The sequence below is a fragment of the Epinephelus fuscoguttatus genome, linkage group LG16 (assembly GCF_011397635.1).
Source record: "Epinephelus fuscoguttatus linkage group LG16, E.fuscoguttatus.final_Chr_v1".
Taxonomy (NCBI): Eukaryota; Metazoa; Chordata; class Actinopteri; order Perciformes; family Serranidae; genus Epinephelus; species Epinephelus fuscoguttatus.
Window position 1 is genome coordinate 19,897,252 of NC_064767.1, and position 23,410 is coordinate 19,920,661.

The 23,410-nt window shown below is 39.5% G+C and overlaps 1 protein-coding gene across 1 annotated transcript; it reads left to right on the forward strand.

Moving 5' to 3' along the window:
• The first annotated feature begins 379 nt into the window (after positions 1 to 379).
• cdhr1a (cadherin-related family member 1a) lies at positions 380 to 22,726 on the forward strand. Its single transcript, XM_049600550.1, has 18 exons — positions 380 to 396; positions 7,195 to 7,469; positions 8,401 to 8,496; positions 8,970 to 9,115; positions 9,246 to 9,296; positions 9,391 to 9,480; positions 9,624 to 9,710; positions 10,397 to 10,513; positions 11,721 to 11,864; positions 12,656 to 12,734; positions 12,825 to 12,925; positions 13,037 to 13,240; positions 15,420 to 15,572; positions 15,685 to 15,849; positions 16,820 to 16,887; positions 19,453 to 19,681; positions 19,769 to 20,026; positions 22,108 to 22,726. The coding sequence occupies exons 2-18, from the start codon at positions 7,391 to 7,393 to the stop codon at positions 22,669 to 22,671; spliced, it is 2,631 nt and encodes an 876-aa protein (XP_049456507.1). The 5' UTR covers positions 380 to 396; positions 7,195 to 7,390; the 3' UTR covers positions 22,672 to 22,726.
• The last annotated feature ends 684 nt before the right edge of the window (positions 22,727 to 23,410 follow it).

Here is a 23,410-nt window from a genome sequence, read left to right on the forward strand (position 1 = left end):
TGTATTTCTTATGTCTGTTTTTGTGTTAAATACTCAGAAATAAAATGAAAGAAAGAAAGAAAGAAATGCACTTAATGCAACTTGCCATTACTTAAAATTGTCTCCTGATTGCACCCCTGTAATTATGTTATAAGCCACTTGAACTGATTATCTGCGCTGAACAAAATAAAATGCATATATTCATTGCTTTACAATACTTTGGGTGTTACAGTGCAAGTACTAACACATTACCACGCTTGGGGAATGAGACCTTACAGGTAGAACTGCAGATCCAGTCACCTTCCTCCCCCTCATGTTTGGGGAGGTGCTAAGTGTTTAGAGTTATCACTGCTATCAGGTGGAGTTCTCTTGGGCTCATTAGTGTCTGCTGGAGGAGGTTAACAACATCCACTGCAGGTAAAGCAGCAGCCATTTTCTGTAATCACCATAATCACTACCAATGGCGTAGGTTTTGTGTATAAAGGGACAGGTGTAGGTGTAGATTTTGTGGGGGCAAGGAACATGGTTATATCTGGTGACCAATCACTGCTCTTCATTACACGCACCCAGTTAAAAACTAGAGATGATCGAGCATTTTCAGTTGTTGGTCCTAAACTGTGGAACAGTTTCCCACTTACAGTCAGATCTTACCCCTCCACATTTAAAACCCCCATCACTTTGCTTTAGCCTTTTAGTTATCTTTATGATGATATGTCTGAGCACACTGCTTAACACATGTATTTTCTGTATTTTATTTTGTTTTTTGTGCAATGCTGTTTTTGTGTTAGGATTTTGTCAAAATATTGTATGCTCTTGTTCATTTTACTTACATTTTCCTATTTATGACTGTTTTCATTTGATCATTACTGTTTTTTAAATCTCTTTCTGAAGCACTTTCATCAACATTTGTTTTTAAAAGTGTTCTGTAAATCAATTTGACTTGACTTGACTTGACTTGACTTGACTTGACACCTCCCCCGCAGTATTTACAACATATGCATTTGTCCATCCCCCATCCCCCAATAAAACCATGGAATTAGCAGAGGACTTCTATTTTGACAAAATGCAGAAAAGGCACAAATTAGTACATAAAAATCGACTATAATGCAGGAAACTAAGTGTCTGATGCTCAAAACTTTCTGCTTGATGACCCCCAGACCTCCTGTTTCATGTGTCTTGGGCACGTATGAAATATGGGGATTGAAACAGGGGGGTTACTGCAACAAATTAATGTTTTAAATGTCTTTAAATTGTTGAAATATAAGTCCTCTGCTACTTTTATATTTTTATGGCAGGGGAACAAATGCACTTGTTCTAAATATTGAGGGAGACATATCTCCTGCATTCCCCACCCCCGAAATCTACACTTATGATTGTCACCATTACCTCCCACAGTATCAGAATCTGAAAGATAGTTATGTTGTGCTTTACAATGCACACAACACACCAACAATTGAAAAGAACGTGCTGATCTTGAAGAACCATCTGTAATGTGGTCCAGTGTTTTTAATCATGTACAAATGTCAGTCCTTCTAGGTCCTTTTCAATTAAGACTTTTTGTCACAAAAGGTGTAAATCAAAATATGAATGGTGGCTGAGCTCCATTCACCTCCTTCACCCTGTCCACAACTCCAGATAAACAAATCTATTTCTAAATATTTCCAAACATACTGTACTGTTAAGTAAAAAAGTGAGAATGTTTTGACATTTATTGTCCACCAGCAGTTTTTCACCACTTGGAGGCAGCAGTGTAAAAGAATGCCAAGTCCTGGCGCAGCAGATCAGAGAGGGACTGACTGCCTGAGAGCACCAGCTTAGTTTCAGCTCCAGGGTCCAACATGATGTACGTCAGCATCATGTCAAACTCACCTACAAAAATAATATTTGACGCAAGTTAGTTTTGCAGCTGCATTGCATTTAAACATATTAAATACATGCATGGAGGCTTTTCAGTTTGTACATTTCTATAAATCACTTATTTGGTTTCATACACACATTTTAAAATCATTTTTATTTACTTTTGTAGTCACAGATTTTGTGTGTTTATGCTTGATTTGCACATATGTATCATGCATGGGTCTGAACAGTGACAACCTCTGCCAAGGCCTTAAGGTTTTGTTGAAATCTTAGAAACATCCACAAAACAGGACTTATATAAACTATCTTACCGCCTCAAAAGACTCCTGTTACTGGTCTCTAAAGTCCAATGACTCCTGCAGACATAGTGTGTCATATCTTTTCGGATTTTGCCTGATTCATGACTCTGTATTCACTCTAGCACTCTCTGAGGTTTATAAAATGAAAAGGCTGTTAACCTACAGTATACTCTACATGGAGAGATTAAAGGAATGACCTAGTTTTAGAGTGGACCAGGACTAAAAGCAAACCTCTGCCCTTGGCAAACCGCACTAGAGATTATCAATAATAATCCAAAATGGTAAAGCTGAATTGGGTATCTTGACAACAGGTGCTCTGACAAACAGAGTGATCCTATAGTGACACAAGATCTGAAGGTTACAAATTATTCAAACTCTCCCTTTCTATTTTTGACCCGGTAAATCTCTCTTTTTTTTTCCAAGTAAGCTCCAGAATTTTGTATTTGTAAAAAAGCAGGGAAAAAACAAGGATTTACCAAAGCAGTATTTTGTTTTTTACTACTCCAGAAACAAATACACTGTACACTATACAAACTGCTGGAGAAAACATTGCTTACTTGGACTGATATATATTTGATAATTGATATAATGATACTTTTCATATATATTATGGGTGTATTTTTGGTGTATGTGGGATTCTTGTAATCCAAAATACTGCAGTGATAAGCTGTCATTTGGTAGTGTACACATATATTTGACATTTTTATGGACCCTCACGTTTCAGAGACATGAACAGGACTGCAGCCAAACTAATTCTACTTGCAGCTCTCTCTGTCAACATCGCTTCTTGATGAACGGCCAAAAACGTGCTCTGAACTTCAGCCACTAATGTAATCAGGAGGGAGACATTTGCTCATGTAATAATTTCATGTCATTTGAAGATCAAACACATTTAAATGCTTTAACTATCATTTAATTAGGATAAAATAACCTCTTCACATATTCATTTGATTTCAGTTACTCTAGTATTTATTTTTATGGCCTTTATAATGTACTAGCTCATATTTACTGAAGGCTTTCTTATCTTAAACTATCCACTTAAGTGCATGAATTCAAATTTGTTTATGCCACACCCCACCCACTGATGAGGGCATGCATTATTTTTCCTGTCCTAAACTTAAATCACAGTACTTCTTGCACAAAAGGCCAGGAAAGGTTGCTTTATTTACACAGCACATTTCATAAACAAGTTAATGCAGTGCTTTAGGTATAAGTCACTGAAATAAACAATAAAAAGGAGGTTGGGATAATAAAAAAGCAAGCTAAAAGTAAAATATAATGAAAAAATAATCAAGATAGAGGTATTTTAGTAGACGAAATAATAACATTTAGAGTGCAGATTAAAAGCAAGTGTTTGAGAAAGATCTCCTAGAAGTGTGTCCCAGGTATTTACAGCACAGTAGCTAAAAGCAGGTTCACCATGTTTGGACTTAATTCTGGGAACAATCGGCAGACTGGTGCCTGCTGACCTGAGAGGTTTGGCCATTTGATGATGTGGCTTCCTTGATGTGTTTTGGTCCCAGAGAAAGATGACCTTGGCTTATGATGTTGCAAAGAAGCATACTAATATCTACTATATTTCATCCTCTGCCGCTCTTGATTTCTTCTTTTCACATGGATGCTAAACCTTCTGAGGGTCAGTTCCTTTCTAAAGTGGCTGAAGTGGTCCATCTGGTCATGATTTGAGACACTGTACATTGGCGTCAGTGGCTTATCTATACTGATACTTGTATCTTAGGACACACTGAGGCTGTTTAGACACAGGTTTGGCTTTGTCTATTGATGACGATAATCCTCGCAGCAGCAAACTGAAGTTAAGAGAAATTCTCCCATGGGCAGCCTCGCAGCTCCATCCCCAACAGGAACAAAGAGGTCACCATGTGCCGCTGTGATTGAAGGCACGGGATTAGAAACTAAGACGATGACTACAGATGAGCAGTGAGCTTTTAGCCGTATTTTTTTTTTTTTTTTGCAGTGATCTTTGCAAAGACACTTGCACATTTAAGCTTCAGTGGCAGGTTTTTTATTGAGGAATATGCACACTGGCACACATCTGAGGGTTTAAACATTTTAAACAAAGGTCACTGTGACAAATGATAAAACAAAAAAGCAGAGTGGAGGGGGCTTCACATCCAAAAAACTTTTAAGGGATGCTGGATCAAAAAATCGGACTAAAGCAATAGCCAGACAGGAGATCCGCACATTATATTGAAAGCTTCCAGTAAATTGTGCAATGTGAGAGATGAACGTGTCTTAAAATTGCTTTTTCTGCTTTGTGATAGTGATTTAAAAATGTCTGATGAAGATCTCTGTTAGACTGAAACACTGCACAGCTAAAACTACTGGGAGTTTTAAATACAGTGTGTGGATCTGCTGCCTGGTTCCTGCTTTAGATGATAAAAAAAAACTCGCATAATGTCCCACTGTATGTAACAAAGGAACCAGTCGACCCTGCTTGCAGCTGCATTGTGTGTGCTAATTGTGCTTTACATTTATGACTTATGGAGTCTGTGTGACCACAGACAGGCTCTGTGCATTACAAGATGAGGAGAGATTAGAGCACAGTGGGTTAATCTTTAGGCCTGCCATCTGCCAGGACCATGAGAATTAAACCTGAAGCCATGGCCTTGACCAACACCATACAAAAGTAACCTGACAGGTGATCTTTGGTAATGAGTATATTATGCAATCTTTGTATGAAAGTTATGGATCTTCTGCTTCAAATGGCATACAAATATAATTGATGTGTCTTTGAATACTTTTCTGTCTGGTCACATTATGTTTCCAATCTATAAGCTCTCACTGTACATGCAGGGCGGTTGTCTGCTGCCAAAGGTCACAGATCTTAAACCATAATGTTTATAAAAATGAATATTTATGGTTTTTAAATCTGTATATGTGTGTGTTGTCCTCTCAGTGACTCTGTACCAACTAACAGTTTTTCTAAATGCACAGTTGGTGCACCAAGCATTTGCTGAGGTCATGCTACACGCTGTACATTCTACCATCACCACTCAGATTATAAAGTAGATTTAATTTCAGTATATGAGAATGGATTGTAAAAGGTTTATGCATGTGTGTAAATCCTCCTGCACGCAACATGTTTTAATGGTGTGTGCAGTTGTTCTGTTGAGTTATTATTTTTTAAATGGGAACAGCAAAATATTACAACTGTAATGATTTCATTTATTTATTTTTAATCATGAATGCCTTTTTTGTTTTGTTTTTTTCAGTTGCAGATCGAAGACAATTTAAAACACAGCAGGAAGTAGAAAACAAATATGGATTTAATTTTAAACTTTTAAAAATTAATAAGACAAGAAATGAGTCATTTGAGTTGCATTCACTCACTTTTTAGTGCAAAAGCTAACTCATTAAATTGAAGACATACAGTGACCAGTCGATGGGTTGGTGTTTGTAGAAAGATGATCCAAATCAAATGGAGGACCAGTGGGTTTATATTATACAACATTTGTTTACCAGACTTTACCTCTGGGTGGTTTTAGATTATCAAACAAGAGGATTATCAAACAAGAAGATTAGCCAGCTTCAGTGCCCAGAATACCACTCAAAAAGTCCCAGAAAGACAGATAGTTAATCAGAGGGGTTTTTAATTAGAGAATCAACACACAGTGTAAACATGGCAATAAATAAAGAAATGAATGAACACAGAAAGATGCAAACCAACAAAAAAAAAAAAACAATTTGCATGTAAAACAAAATGATATGGTAAAAACATTATCCTGTCTTGTTTGTCATTATCATCTGTTTATAATTTATCAGTGTAACCCAAACTGGCACACATTCACTTCCTGGTTTCCACCAGACAGGACAGGAATCAAACACAGAGTATAATCTCATCAGATCATTCACTGCTGTCATCTACATCATCTTAATTTTCTGATTATTCTATTATTGACTAAATCATGGAGGGTTTTTTTTCTTTGTCTCGTAATGCAGCAGATGGCTGTGGTGTGCATAGCAGATGGTACTGTACACAGTATGGGGAAAACACTGACCATTATAACAATATAGATTCTGTATCACAATAATCCCTTTACTTTGACCATGACTGAGCCAGTCACGGCACTTCATGTAAAATTATTAGAATTCAAGAGCAAGAGCAGATTGTATTATTAAGTTTTAGTTTATTTACTTTATTAATCCCCCTGAGGAGAAATTCAATGTTTTCACTCTTGCTTGTCATTAACACACAGGTCCGAAAGACACACACATGCACAAACAGGACCTATACATGCACAAATTGGAGAGATGTCAAGGTGAGGGGGCTGCCCTTGGTGAGGTTGGGTTGGGTTGGCCAAGCGGTTGGGGGTGCCTTGCTCAAGGGCACCTCGGCAGTGCCCAAGAGGTGAACTGGCACCTCTCCAGCCACCAGTCCACGCTCCACATTTTTTGGTCTGGACGGGGACTCGAACAGGCGACCCTCCAGTTCCCAACCCAAGTCCCTATGGACTGAGCTACTGCCGCCCCCCTTGCAGAAGTTATGTGTCAGAATTGTCATTATAAAGGACTTAAACACTTTTAGCATCAGCTACAATTCAGTATAGACTGTGTGGTTGTAAATACAATATCATAGTCCCAATGTTAACGCAAAATATTACAATAGCTGACATTGTGATTATTCAAACAGAAATTTATTAAATTTCTTAAATTTTTAAGTTTACATCCTGATGGCAAGGTTATTAATTTGATAGCAGTATTATTAGCAGTTATTGCAAATACAACATCTGTATTAGCCTGTAGATTAGCACTGAAACACTAAATGACAAGTATAATTTGACATTTGTAAAATCATAATATTCTGATGGTTTAACTTTCTTATCTTCAAATACAAGAATCTCTTTCATGATATTATTCTATTTTCTCCCTAAAAACTTGCAGAAAATGACATGTTTATTTATTATTTGTGGTTAATTAAATGAAAGCTGCTGATCTACATCAAAAGCAAACAAAAAAGCAAAAAAATAAAATAAAATAAATATATACCTGTCCATCATCTGCAAACTTGTGCTGTATCTTTGTGTTGTTTGCCCTGCAGGCTGAGCCATCTCCTGCAGAGTGGTGGGTGAAGAAGCCCAGCTGGAGAGAGGGGGCCCAGGAGTGACTCTTAAGATGTGTCATTGGATTAGCATGTGAGCATCTGCCTTTAGCCTCCTCCAGTCGCACTCAGACACCTTGAGAGCTGCATCTCATGTACAGGACTCTCGACGGAGCCGTCTTCATGGTGCAGTTTCATGACTTCACTCTGTAGGATGAAGAATGTAAAGATATTACATTTGCCACTGCTTTTTGTGTTTGTGCACGCCTGCTTTGGTAAGTTACACTTCTTTATTCTCTGCTTACGGTTGGCGTGTTGCTGTGATCAGACTGGGAAAACTGTTCAGATATATTTGACAGCCTCTGGGTTGTTTTTTACTCAGTTTATAATTGAGTTATATTCTGTTTTCAGTTCAGTCATTTTCGTTTCTAACCTGGTTAGATGCTCTTGTATGTGCATATGTGTTTACACTCTGTATGACTATCATACTGATTGATTTGTTTGGTATATGAATTTAGTTTCAATATTTAGATGATTCTGCTATTTCAAATAAAAACAGCATTATTTCTACCACCAGAGATCTTAAGTCTATGTATAGAAAAGGTATATTAGGAGGTTGACGTAACTCACCTGTAATCCCACTCAAAGTGGTTGAGAAAGCAGGGGGGCGAGAGCTCAGTAGGCCTACAATCGCCTTGGTTTATGTCACTCCAGTATTAAAAGCAAGACCATGTAATATTTACTGAATTCAAATTGGACTACTGAGCTTGTGTTTGCGACCTTGTGAGTCTTTTACACAAAGTTGTGAACTCAGAGGTCTCTGAAAATGTTCACTTTCGATGTTGTGTGTACCACAACCAGGGGCTGTGTTCATATGGACTCTTCACATGGTAAACACGACTCCATTTCAACGCAGCATTGATGATAATTGACCATGGTGATCACAGATGACAAAGAACAATTAAGTAATATTACGCTTAAGTTTGCTAGCATTAGCAAACATTAACCACCATGCTACTGTTTATATCAGACCAAGTACTGTTGCAGCAAAACTCCTGAGTGAACTAAATTGATTATGTGTTTTAAGTTGTGAATTCAACTTTGTAAAAGGAACATTATATTATTTTTTCATTCCTGGTCTCACTTTGAGGTGAATTACTTTAAACTTTCAAGCTTTTAATGGTGATTTTATGTCACTGTCCTCAGCACAAGCAGACTTCGCCCCCTATTTCTACGACAATGGACCCTACAGCTACAACGGAAACCTGGCACTGTTCAGCCTCTCGGAGGACACGGCTGTCGGTGAGATCAACCTCTGACATACTTGACGCTTATCATGAACAGCTAATAGTCAGGTGGAACAACTTATCAACAAAATGGCATCTTTTTGTTGCCAGTACCTCAGAGTCCAAGATGTTAAACAGTCTTTGATAGATGAACAGGTGTTGTGTGGTGTTACACGCTAACATGCTCACCTGCCAGTGCCACCTGTTGATGTGAAGGACAGTTTGCTGGCTGTGAATGTGGTGCAGCTGTCCCTCTACAACTTCTGTCAGTCAGGGTACTTATTATACTGCTGGCTGCTGTGTCTCAGTTTGCTCCACCACAGTTTTGCTCAAACAACTGTTTAACTACGTTCCTGGATTGCTGATTAATTTTGCCAGTTTTGATCAATATTTTATTCTTAAAGTTAGAAATGGAGAAGGAATTAACTTCTTTGTCCATAAAGTCAACTGTTAAGGCTAATTTGACTAAATTATGATGTCTTCTTTCAGGTACACAGATCTACTCTCTCAATGGCACAGACCCTGAGGGCCAGGAGGTGAGTTACGGCCTTTCGTTTGATCCAGGGTCCAAAGAATACTTCAGGGTCGACCCCAAATCTGGAAACATCACACTGGTGGAAAAGCTGGACAGAGAGGTAAACTTAACATAGGCTTAATAAATGATTAAATTGACTTTATATGTAATTCCTATAACCCTTTAAAAAACTAAGATGCTATCTTTTTCATCGTGTATGACTTCATATCGACTTGTTTTCTTCTTCACAGAAACAAGACTCTATAGACGTTCTTGTCAGCATCACAGATGGGCAAAGCAAGGTATCAACATCTGTGATTAAGCCATTTAGTGCCATTCTTATAATGAATCAAGCTGAGATGAACTTGAGCATGCTTTTATTTTTGTTCTTTTTAGGTTGTGGAAAGAGTCACAATATTTGTAATGGATGCAAATGATGAAAAACCTGACTTCCAAAACATGCCAGCAATCATTGATGTACTGGAAGTAAGTTAAGCTAAAAGTGTCATTCTCTCCAGATAAAATGAAAAGGACAGTACATTACTATAAAAATGTTAAGATAAATGTGTGTTGCATCATTTTATTTTCCGCCCCATATGTTGTGACCTGAATTATTTTCTGTGTTTTAGACGACTGAGTCTGGCAGCAGCATCTACAGAGTGGAGGCAGTGGACAGAGACACAGGCTCAGGGGGTTCAGTCACATACTACCTCCAGGTATCACTCGGCCCACTCACATACCACACTATCTGAGTATAAATAAGCTGAGTAAAAAAGCACAGATAAAACCTTTAAGAAAAAGTGCTCCTCATATGACATACTAGCTGAAACTGGCCAGTTCGAATGTTAATCTGCTTGTCATGGAACTAATGTATAAATGTACTTATAATGAGGTTAACATCAGTTGGATTTTCTGATGCTCATGTGTGTATGTGTGCATGTGCCTAAGTATGTTGGTGTAGTTATGGGGCAGGGGATTAAATCACAATTACATTTGTGTTAGGTATTGGAGGCTTAGAGGGCTGCTTTGGCAGGGGGTGGCAGGGAATGTTAGTTTGCACTTTGGACTATTAGGAACAAAGAACAGCTGGCCCGGAGTGACAGTGACGAGCGAGGCACCGCACATCTGGGCACAGCAGCTTTCACCTGCCTGCCCTGTCCTTGAACATATGGGCTCTTTACATCCAGATGGACAAAGAGATATACTTTATACATGATGTGGCCTAATTCAAGTGGCTACTGAGTGTTTTAATGCTGCCATCTGACCACTTTTCATGATATCTCACGTGAGTGGTTGTAAATGGGGTTTAGAGGTTTCAGAGACAGGCTTTTACTCGTGTGACCTAAAATGTGTCTCAGTGTGTGCTTTTAAAATCCTGCTTTTGTCCTGTTCTCTGTCACAGAATCCTCAGTCTACTTTGTTTGCCGTAGACAGGCACAGTGGTGTCCTTCGTATCAAGTCTGGAGAAATGTTGGACTATGAGAAAACAAAGACACACTTTGTCACTGTCATTGCAAAGGTAATGGGTGCACCAAAACTGATCTAATGTTTCTGCAACAGTGTACTTTCATTTTCATTTTTAAAGAACCCTGTGGAGTTTCTGAATGTTAAGAATGTTAGTGGTGTTTTGCGGCAAAACATGGCTAGCATTAATGGATTAAACAACGCAGGTGTTTTATGACGATGGAAATATATTCAACATGTTTGGTAGGAAACACAAAATACATCTGGGTAAGAAACCCTGAATGTAACAATGTAAATGTTTCTCATGCATATAAATTAGAAGGGGTCAGTTACATCAACACATTCTCATCCGAAGTCCTAACATATCGCTGCTTTGTCAGTGGTCTTTCACGTCTACAGTACATATTACATGTTATGTATCCTTCTGCTTCTGCCGTTGATGTTCCAAGAGGGGCTACCAACACCAGGACATCAACATGCATAAGCACATGATTGGATTTAAGCAACAAAAGCACTTCGTCTGGCATTTAGGAAGCAAACACCAGGCTCTTGGGTGAAAGTCTGGGGATTTGTTTGACCAACCTACCACCCCTTCCACCTGCACTACAGAGACTGTCTTGCTTCTTATATTACATTGTTACCAGCAGTGTTTCAACTTGACACCATCCAGCAGTGCATCATAGTGCCACAACAGGTGCTGTCTGGCTGACTGGCAACGAATCATAACAATGCGAAAGGTTACACCTGGCTGCATGCTAACACTGCCCAGACGTGTATCATACTGCTGCATGATGGATTTTGGCGTCAGGTGTCTGATGCCAAAGTCAAAGACATAGCAGCGGTATTTGACGATTTTGGAATGAGGACAGGCTGGCTACATCTACCAGTATGTACAGAAGGCCGTTATCAGCTCATTAACTGGCATTTATCAGGAGCATACACACAAACATGTCAACCTCTCATGGTCATAGTAATTATGTCGGGAGCAAAGGAGGAAGTCAGGTGATGCAGTTTAATGAGCAACAAATTCCATGTAGGGAGGTGGTCACGGATTTGTCAAACAAACACAGGACTTTCATCCAGGAGACTGCCTGTGTTCTGACTCCTGTGTGAAACCAAAAGTCAACCCTGACGTAACATAACTGATATATGTCATGTCAACATAAATAGTGATAAACATTTCAAAACATAGGCATAACTGTTTATGTTTATTATGTCTTTCTTAAAATGTAGCTTTAAACTGCACATTTCTTTCGTTTCAGGATGGTGGTGGCAACTTTAATGGCAAGGAGCAGTTCATGTCATCCTCTGCTACCCTGACGATCAATGTGATCGATGCACAGGACACTCCGCCATCTTTTATTGGGACACCGTATTTTGGCTACGTTTATGAAGTCTCTGTGCCAGTGAGTATGAAAACACAGTTTACTGACGTTCTGCTTTGACTGACATGAGAGTCTGTATAACAACTATTCAGAGCACAAGTCTTAAACATTTTGTAAAGTTCTTTTCTGCCACGTTTCTTTTGTATTGCAACAGATTTACATCTTCAATGAACATCACGTTGAATTATCACAGTACAGCGAGGCTTAGTAAACTAACATAGTGAATGCAATTTATCTGTATTCATGGCATAAATAAGAACCCACACCACAAGGCAGCATCGTCTCATGTCACACAGCTTTAATTGCTGACATTTTACACTAATACCCACGGTGCTTTCTTCATAGCTTTTCTCACAGCAGGTGAAAGCCACATTATCTCCTCAGTCACCAAATGTCACTGCAGTCATAGGAGAGAGATTGCATGTTCTGACTTTCATCTGAAAGGGAATAATTAGGATCATGACATTTGAATGTACATCTGAAGACTCAGTGAAGATCAGGTGCAGAATAGATTGTTGTGGTATGTTTTAAATAGCTGTGCACCAGTCACAGGGTAGCTCAATTACGTAAATGTCCTGCTTCCCTTTGAAAATGTGATGTAACCTAATACAGAGTTACATCATGGTAAGAGTGACATATTAGAGTTGTCAGAGAGTCAGTCGTGTCAGTTATTAAAGAAATGTTAATAATTTGCAGTATATTTTAAAGTAAGCTGGCTTTACAGCCTGGTTATCTTAAACTACCAACACTAACTATCAGCTTTGTGTCATCACTGATTTAACTGCAAACCTTTCTGCTGATTTTTTCCCCAGGGATCTGAAATATTCACTGTTGTAGCTAAAGATGGCGATGTAGGAAGCCCAAATCCAATCCGTTATTCTTTTGACGATGGTAAGCATTTCATTAAAACAAAGCTGGAGTGACTCTGAAATAAAGCAAAAGTGCTCATAGAGTAGGTCTGTCTGTTAATTGTCTCTCCAGGCGACGATGGTGTTTTTAGCATCAATAGATCAAGCGGTTGTATCACCCTGCTGAGTCTCCCCATGTTTCTGAAAAGAGAAATCTTCAACATTAAAGTCAGGGTAAGTTGCGGTTCACAAAGTACAACTGATCTGTGAACCTGGTAGATTAAACATCTCACTGGTCGAGTAATAAATATGACCTGTATAATCTTTATGCCCCTGTGTGTCCAGGCATCAGAAGTAAGTCCTGAAGGCAGACCCATGGACTATAGTGTGACCACGGTTGTGATCCGTGTGGTGGACCTCAACAATAATCCACCTACTTTCTACGGGGAGAACGGCCCACAGAGCATGTTTGAGTTGACCATGTATGAGCATCCACCTGAGGGAGAGATACTCCGTGGGCTGAAAATCACTGTCAATGACTCTGATCAGGTGGGGAGAACACTACTGTCATCCATATTTTATTTTCTCATACACTGACTCATTAGTATGAAAATGCAATCCAATGGCAAGAATAAATGTAGGTATTGTTTCTGCAAACCATGAATATGTTATATTTGTACATTTTATATAAGTGGATATGTTGAAAATTTACATTTCTTTAAGTTTCAATTTTCAATTTAACATTCTGATAATGATGTGGATAATGTGTGGTATAGATTTAGGCACATAAAATATTTGGTTATGGTTAGAGAAAGATAATGGTTTGGCTTAAAATACCCACTTTTGTCGGCACAATCTTGGTGGAAATGTCTGCACATGTCCTTAAGAAATATATAATTATGTTGCTACAGTCTCGCACAGGTATAGGCACAAAAAACTCTTGGTTATGGTTAGGAAAAGATCATAGTTTGGCTTACAATACCTGATTTTATCACCACAATCTCAGCTGGAAAAGTCCAGATTGGTCTTTGCTTCTGACTGCAAAGTCACTGCAGGATAACTAAACAAGTTATTAGGGGAAGATCACAATTTGGCTTAAAATACCTGCTTTTGTCGCCACGATCTTGGTTGGAAATGTCCCAACATGCCCTGAAAAAATATACGGTGTTGTTGCTACATTTTCACCAAGGTTTAGGCATAGAAAATACTTGGTTATGGTTAGAAAAAAATCATAGTTTGGCTCACAATACCCGCTTTTATCGCCACAATCTCAGCTAGAAAAGTCCAAAACTGTCTTTAAAAAGCATCAAAGCACTGGTGGTGTCATGCCATCCATCAGCCCCTCCTCCTCCATATGTCAAACTCATCTTACATGTAATCTGTACTACGTCACTTTTATATGTATGAGACATGCAAATGTACTGCAAGAAAATTTAAATTTATACACCCCTAATTGTGTCTCTTCAAGTTTTGACCCATTGTTTTTGGGTTAGGGCTATCAGAAGCCTAAAAACAAATCTGACATAAAAAAAAAAAAACACTGTGGTTATCATGTGGTTAAGTTTAGGCACAAAAAACACTTGGTTAAGGGTTAGGAAAAGATCAGCTCTTGGCTTAAAATATCTGTTTTGGTGGCACAAACATGGCTGGAAATGTTCCAGTGTCTCGTCAAAAACACCCAGTATTGTCACAATAAACACAGCTGGAAGTGTCCCAACGTCTCATTAAAGATATCTGGTTTTGTCCACAAACAAGGTTGGAAATGTCGCTGGTCTCGAACAGTGGTCTGCTGCTTGTCAGCTGCTGTCTTGCCTAGCTGTCATTACGACCACAGTACCCCCCACTGCTGATGAGAAACTCAGCTCTTTAACATTCAGTCAGAACTACGTCACGTTAAAAATGCTGATATAGTGTGATTCATATGAAACATACAAATGCAACATATCCTCAGCTTCCAGAGACGTACAGTGCCAACATTTTATTCTGTTGACTGGGTCTGAAAATGACTCAACAAATCACAAACAATAGCTTTTTCCAGTGATGTTTTAGTGAGCAGGAATCATCTTTTAGCACTGATACAGTATTATTGCCACTGAAAGCTGCATCACTTAACCAGGGGGAGGAACACTACAGTGATTATGATACAGCAATTATGTAATAACACTCATTTTCCAACCAAATTACATTGTTATCTAATAAGAAACTGATTAAATCAACATTCACTGCACCACAGTGTTGCGCTCAGGCTGGTGTCTGCCTTTATTTCTGTTAAATAACTAAGCCCGCCATTATCACAGACAATCCTTTTAAAAATTGCACAAATTTGAAATTAAGCCAACACAAATTAAAAGGTGCCCCCGAGTTATGCCATTTGTCAGCTTATGCAAGTCTCTTTGTGTTTCCAGCTCCTTGTATGAGCCTCATCCAAATGGCTGATGTTCACCAAATGTGTTCTCTGATAATACTGTTACAACATCAGGCCGAGCTCTGTTTGTCCAGTGATATTACGTTTCACCACGAATATTATTGTTGCCACTGATATCCTATTGATTCTCATACATTACTGTAATAATGAAAAGATACAAAGCTTTTATATTGATTGAATGGACTATACTGCATGGATTATACTGTATGTGATAGCTTTATAACAAATGCAGATTACTAAAAATAGGTTCACTCATGTATGACATTTCTGACTAATGTGATGATGTGTGTTGTGTTCCTGCAGGGTGCGAATGCTAAATTCAACCTGAGACTGATTGGACCTGGAAGGATGCTGAGAGTCGTCCCTCAGACTGTACTCAATGAGGCCCAGGTCACAATCTTAGTCGAGGACTCTGCTGCCATGGACTATGAGAAACACCACTTTCTCACATACAAGGTTAACCCATTGCACCACAGTAGACCACCTCACTGGCAGTGTTATATCACCTGCATCTGTTGCATAATTGCCCTTTTCCCATTTATTTATTCCTAATCTTTCTCCTCATTAGCTGCTCGCAGTTGAGATTGACACACCCGAGAGATTCAGTGCCACAGCTGACATTGTCATTCACCTCCTGGACACCAACGACAACGCTCCCAAATTCTCCTCAGACTACTACATCGCCAGAATCCCAGAAAACTCACCCGGCGGCTCCAATGTGGTGTCAGTCACGGTGAGAGAGAGAGTCTTCACCCTATCTAAAAATACATGCCAACACCAATGTACGTCACTGTGAGCTAAAGAGGAATGCTGATTTTTTCCAAAATGCCCAAGCAGGGCCATTAATTCCCTAAATGTAGACTTTTTGAGCGGTGGGGGTTGGGATAATATGTGAAAACATGTAGATAAAAGCTAGGCGAGGTAAGCTGCCAGATGGCTATCACTTTCATTTTGTTGTGTAACACCAAATTCCCTGATTTTTTTTTCCTAATGCTCAGTAGCACATGCAGCTGCAGCTCAAAAATATGTGCAGAAATAACATGAGCACTTTAAGATAGATAGATAGATAGATAGATAGATAGAGACTTTTTTTTCACTATCTCATCCTTCGCCCTTGTCAGTTCCTATCAGCCCTGCAGAGGCTCAAAGCAACAGGGGGGCTCGCTGATAAATCCTGCCCTTGCGTGAACACCACAGAGGCTCATTTCCTTGATCCCAGGCAATTTCAATCAGATAAAAGAACAGCCAACAAGTGACCTTGGACACACGGAGACAGCGAACAGGCATCCCTGCAGCGACAGACAGACAGATTAGCCGATGCCCATGATGATGTTCCTATGACATCAAACAAACAGAAAAAAACACAACAGTCTTTTTATAGCTGACCCCTGCAACATCACCTTCCAATCCTGCACGGATTCATTCAGTTTACTGAGCCCATGGCAGCAGACAGCTCTCTCTTCTGCTTTGGTAAAGAGGAACAAACAAATCTAACATCAATATTATGGGGTTTATCGGCGGTATGACGTCGAACATAAGTGGGATATGCCTTAGCTCACTGAGCTGCATATAAAACTCCTAAAGAGGAATTGCAGATTAACTCAACTGCTGTGAAAGTTATGTTGAACTGACCTGATTCATGTAAGTGCCACAACCAAGCTCATATTTTTTCTCTGTTCCCTGTCTTTTCTGTTTATGCACAGGCAACAGATCCAGACTCAGGACCTTGGGGTGATGTGAAGTACTCCATCTACGGATCAGGGGCTGACTTGTGAGTATAAGTGTGTAACTTAAAGTTAAAGAAATGGGCTTTTTTCAAATTCCTCTCATCCTCCTAACACTATTATTTCATCAATAACGACTGCCATGCTTATTAAAGCTTAAACAGCATTATCTCACTGTCAAAATAAGACATATTTAAAATCCACTGGTGAGATTTCTTTTATTCTGCATAAGAAAAAATAAATCTATTACTGTATAAAACAACCAAACAATGTTTCCAAAGCACCAGACTATGTTTTTCTGCCTCCAAGTCTATTCATTAGTCACTGTGTAGTGATTTTGTCAATGTGAACTTGTGACTGTGTGAAAAAAAAAGAAATCACAAACACTTCTACAACCTTATGAGCAGCTGATATCCTGAGTATTTGGCAGCAGTAGATAAACAGACCACACACTGAGGCATTTATCTTAAAGGGGACCTATTATGCTCATTTTCAGGGGCTACTAGAACATGTATACATGCTTTAGTGTTCAAAAACACTTTATTTTTCTCATACTGTCTGTCTAAATATACCTGTATTCATCCTCAGTCTGAGATGCTCCAATTTAGCGCCTGTCTCTTTCAGCCCCGAGCCATTATCACAGCTGCAGGAATGGTGATGCCTGACTTTCTACCATGAAAAATCACCAATAAGCTTCTAGATCAAATCTTGCAGCAGAAATATGACCCAAAATTAGGGAGAAAATAACTACATTGGTAACCAAGATAGCTACATGTAGCAGTGTATGTAATGTAAACACTTGCAGTAGTGTGCCTGGGGCAGATGACCACATAAAGAAAATCCAGCAAAAACACTTCTGCCTGAAAGCTGCACAGAAATATGACAGCCGACTTGTTTTTCATTTTAGACTTGGTCCTGTTTATTGCACCTAAGCACTGTAGTCCCTCAGAGGATTTGCTGGCATTTTCTCTCAACTCGATTTTTATTAGATTTCCAGTTAGAAGTCTTACCTCTGAGAAAAAAGCTCAGTGGTCACTGTTCTTGCTTAATAACACACAGTATTCCCACAGCTTACTTTTCCTTTCACATCACTACAGAGTCAGTCCTAAAGGTCATTGGCATTTTGGGTAAAGTTAAGGTTGTTTTTTTTAAGCAGACAGGTGTGTGATAGTAAGGGCATGTTTAATCTCTCAGGGCTAAAAAAACACTTGTTGTATACACTGAAATGTAGGTAGTAGTAGAGTATTTTTAGACTTCTCGGTACAGATTTTGAGCTCTGTAGCAACGAATTAGAGGAGATATGTGATGTCACTTGGCATCCAGGAAAAGGATTTCCAAAATAAGCAGAAGAGAGAGAGATTTGGAATACTTTTATCTTTGTGCATGTTTCCTTTGAGATTATTCCAAAACGTCTCTTTGAAATTTGTTATGAAGCAATAAATGACTACATGTCACAGTAGTACATCTGTAAAATTAGGCTTTTTAGATGTCAGACTTTTCTACAATATCTTGTTGGATACTTCAGCACACACAGGACCGTGCAGTCGTGATCTTTGTCTGCTTGCCCTCTGTCTTTGTTAATCCTGTAATAGGATTGGAGGAGAAAATAGACTGTTCTTTGCTTCTGACTGCAAAGTCACTGCAGGGTAACTAAACAAGTCAGTCAGTGAAACAGTCTAATTCCACTCTTGCTCTGGATTTTTACAGTTCAGTCTTTCATGACTTAAGTTCACTGGCAGTGGTATCAAAGTGACCTATTGCTTTAAAGTTTCAAGTGCAACATATCAACACAATTACCAAAATAAATGCTGGCATCGTACATTTCTCTACATTTGTATATTTTGTATTTAGTTGATATGTTGAAAATCTACATTTCTTTAAGTCTCAGTTTTCAATTTGATGTTGTGACAACGCCGAGTATAACAAAAATATTTGGTTAGGCTGAAGGAAAGATCATGATTTGGCTTAAAATACCTGCTTTTCTCACTACAATCTTGATTGGAAATGTCCTGACATGTCCTTTAAAAAATACCCAGTCATGTTGCCACAGTTTCACGAAGGTTTAGGAACATAAACTAGGCTACTTAATAATGGTTAGAAAAAGATCATAGTTTGGCTTTCAATAACTGCTTTAATTGCCACAATCCCAGCTGGAAAAGTCCAAAACTGTTCTCAAAAAGCATCCACTTTTCTAAGAACTAAACAGTGGTGCTCCGGTCTACTGCCTCGCAGCTGTCTCCTAGGTGTCACGCCATCCACTAGCCCACTCCTCTGTATGTCAACCTCAGTTTGTTTACATGTAATCTGTACTAGGTCACTTTGATACGTACGAGATGTGCAAATGTACCGTATGCCAACATTCTCCTCTGGCAACTTGGCTGAGCATATACATATATCTGATTTTAAAAGAACCTCATGAGCTTCCAGAAAATGATGCCATCCAAGAGAAAGGTTTATACATTCTCAGAAAGATAATGAAGGTGTACACTCAATCATAATAAGTATTAAATCAGTGTTAAATGTTCAAGACTGTTCAAGGAAAATCATGGCTGTCAGTTGCATGCATATGGTAAATCTGAATTAAATTTAAAAAAGTCCCCTCATATTTACAGGTTCCTGATCCAGCCTGCATCTGGGATCATCTACACCCAGCCATGGGCGAGCCTGGACGCAGAGGTGAGGTCCAAGTATAACTTCTATGTGAAGGCAGAGGACGCAGAAGGAAAGTACAGCCTCGCTGAGGTCTTTGTGACTGTGCTGGACCTGAACGACCACCCACCTGAATTCAATGATAACTTCCTTGAGACAACTATGGTGATTGGAGCACCAGTGAAAATAGAGGTATTTGCCTTTTGTGATTTATCATGTTGGATAAAGTAAAGCTCAAGAATGAAGTCAATACTATGATGTTTATCTTTATCTACACAGGCTGTAGATGACGATGCGGAAGTGCCCAACAATGTCATCGAGTATGCCATCATGAAAGCTGAGCCAGACAACAACATCTTTGACATTAACGCTGACACGGGGGAGATCATGCTCAAGTCCTACATCAAATCAATGGCCATCATTCAGAACATCACCAAGCAGAGAGACTGCACCTGGTCGCTGGTAGTGCAGGCCCGCGACCGAGGCCAGCCGTCCTTCAGCACCACTGCGGTCGTCAAGATCGACATCACTGAGGCTGTAAGTTGCAAGAAAGTTAGATGTCAGTCAAACCTACTTGAGGGATAATATCTCTCTATGATGAATTACACTGATTTTTCAAAAGCTATACACTTTCATAGATGAAAAAATAAGAGTCTGCAAAGTTGCTGATTCACTTCATATTCCAGTTTCCTTTTTCTATGACAGCCCGATGATCAGAAGAAAATAACGGCTTTGTACGTTTCTGCAAACCACAGATTCATTCCATTTGTACTATGTCATTTCTAAAGTGATTTGCAACACATTCTCACTCTGACCTCGTCAAATATCAACGCATGATCATGGACTTTCCACTTCCAGATACAACATGAAAGGTACCCTGGGTGTGTTGGTTGTTGATGTTCTGGGATGCCATGTCAAGTTCTTCCTGTTACATGCATTGTCTTCTTTCAAAATACACTTCCATTTTTACAGGAAATTTACAGTTTACATACAGTCTCGCACTACATTTGTACAACACCACGGGTGGTTGAGCTTAGGCAACAAAAACACATGGTTGGATTTAGGAAAAAACAACAGGTTTTGGCTTTATAATCCTACAGGATACAAACACGACTTACCGGGGGGTAGGTTGGTGTTTGTTGGACCCATCCACCATCCCTCCTGCCTGATCTAAATGGACTTTCACTCACTGCCTTAATTATTGTTCTTGTCAAGCCATGTTTCACCCCGACGCCGCTGAGCACCTTTGTACTATAATAGCAACTGGCTCGTATCATGCCAACATTAAAGTTTTTTCATCAGTGTCTGACACCGTAAGTCACTGCCCAAGCATCAGATTTCGATGACTTCGGAGTGAGTCCGGGTTTGTCATTGGGAAGTAGAGGGGATGGCGGATGGTTTTTCATGGAGGCATCATTGTTCCCATGGTGATTGTGCCACCAAAACCGGGTATTTTCAGCCAAAACATGATATATTCCTAACCATAACCAAGTGGTTTTTGTGCCTAAACCTAACAACAGTGTTGTTGAAACATAACTAAACATAAATTTTCAACATATCTGCTACATAAAAATGTACAAATGTAACATATCAGTAGTTTGCAGAAACATATAATGCCAGCATTCATTCTAGCAACTGGGCTGTCTATCATCAATTTGTAATGCAAGGGAATGATCCAGTGTTGAAACTTCTAATCAATTTGTATGTGGAGGTGCAGCTTTTCTCATCACAGCCCAGACTATCAGGTTCACCAGTTGTTTGCTTCAGCAGCAATTAAAAAACTGTAGTCATAAAAATAAGTATCTTACACAATTGCAATTTGTTTTCAGATCAAATCCAGATTTGTCTCATACTTCCTGGGCCTAAGGAAACGTCCCGGGGCTGTGTTTGGGATTTGTTTGACCGTTGTCACCTTCGCCATTTCAGTGACAATCTTCATTTCGACTGTCATATACTGGAACTCTGTGAAAAAGTCCCGTGTTCAATCTCAGGGCAAGATCAGAAAGATTATAAGGAGGCCTGTGCCATAAATGAAGCTTGCCTTGAGATCACCAGCACAGAAGTACTGTTGTTTTTACTCCGCAGTACCAAGAATTTCTAGCAGTTCATTTTCTAAGGATTTTGTTGTAGAACAAGGCTGTGTCTGTAAAAGAGTACAGGAGCACAATTTTCCCATGTTTTTGATTTAGTACTCACATTAGGACACCACAAACATCACTAGAGTAAACAAATTAGTTCTGCTTTTTTCTTTTTCACACAAATCCATACACAGTATTCATACTCAGATGCTGGATGGTCTCAGCAGTGGGTTTCCCAGTCAACCTCTCTGATCTTGTCTTGACAAATTACAAATCAATGGAACAATGAATTTAAGTATACGCGTTGTTTTTATCTTGTTTACTTTGCAAGACATCAAAGAAGCGGTATTAATGCAGTACGTTCGCAGTAATTTATCCCTGGATATTACAGTTTTGTATTTTGCACCTCACATGATATTTTTGGCCAAACGTTGAACACATGCAGTACCACAGTACATACAATATTTAGACGTTAATCTTTGTGTGAGCAATTATGACTTGAGTCCCATGGATGTGAATTCTCCCTGTGCTCTTTTACAGACCCAACTCAGTGGGGGGCCTTTGGGATCATTTTTGATGCAGAATAGAAACAAGCCTTTGCAAATTCTAGGCATGCTTGCTGGTGTCATTAGTCTCATGGTCATAGTCACGGTCATCATCTCCACTGCAACATTCATGCGCAACAAAAAGTCCAACCGGATCCTCCCTAACCGCCGAGTAAGGAGGAGGCGGAAGCCACAGCCCTGGAACTTGAAAAACCCCTTTAAGACACCAGAAACTCCCGGAGAGAAATTCCGAGTAGAGGAGGAAGAGCCAGAGCCAGAGCCAGAGCCGGAGGTCATCGTGGAGAATGTCAACTATAACAACAATGTCAACAATGTTGTGAGACACTGGCCTCCGCCGCCGCCAAGTGCCCCATCTCTTCCCCCTCCACCTCCTCCTTACATCCCAGGGGAGAGGCAGTGGGCCGTACCCACCATCTCTGCAACAGTGGCACCCAAACCCAGAAAGAAGCCAGTGATGAACAGACAGGACACTAAGAACCTAGCACTGGTGTCAGAGCTCAAGATGAAATTGGAGCAGAAGAGGATGCTGAAACATTAGTAATGCTCGACAAAGCAATCTCACCTCAAGGTCCATTTAGTAGCTGTGCCAGAGCTTTCACCACCTTCATCAGCAGATCCAGTCTGCCTAGTTTTAAGAGAAATGTACACATTCAGATTTACATTTTTTCTTCTTCTCATACATGCTGCCATATAGACAAATAGAAAAATAAAACTGAACTCTGAACGAGCATCTTCATCCATCTGAAGATGATGACGATCATGTGATCCGATCAAAAGCTCCTGATCAGACACTAAATGGACCTTGAGGTGAGATTGTTTTGTCAGCTGATGTTTCCAAAGTCAAGAATGAACTGTGAAACTTAATCATTAATAGTGCTTTGTGTGTGTACGTGTGCCTGGGTGTGTGTGTGTGTGTGTGTGTGTGTGTATTTCAAGAAAGATTAAATACACTGAAACAGCTTAACTTCTTGTGTATCAAAAATCTCAGTTTTCATGTGATGGAAAAAAATCCCTTCAGGTGTACCATCACTCAGATCATGTCTCCAATTCATGATGTTTATTTCCAGTTTCTGTGTCATCGTGTAACAGATAAATTCCACCTTTTGAACCATTTGTTGACACCCTAGTGGCTTAAAGTTCCTCACTTCACATCCCTTGTCGGGAATGAAGTCATTCCAACTCCAGCAAGCAAGACTATTTATTTGGGACCCGACCAAGCTCCTTACAGGAGATTTCATGACACTTGAACTGACTAAAGAGATCAGCCGGGGGAAGGG

Coding starts and splice junctions, on each gene's coding strand:
- cdhr1a (XM_049600550.1), top strand. CDS start 7,391: ATGACTTCACTCTGTAGGATGAAGAATGTAAAGATATTACATTTGCCA. Junction 7,470..8,400: donor GTTTGTGCACGCCTGCTTTG/GTAAGTTACACT, acceptor CACTGTCCTCAG/CACAAGCAGACTTCGCCCCC. Junction 13,241..15,419: donor CTGTCAATGACTCTGATCAG/GTGGGGAGAACA, acceptor GTGTTCCTGCAG/GGTGCGAATGCTAAATTCAA.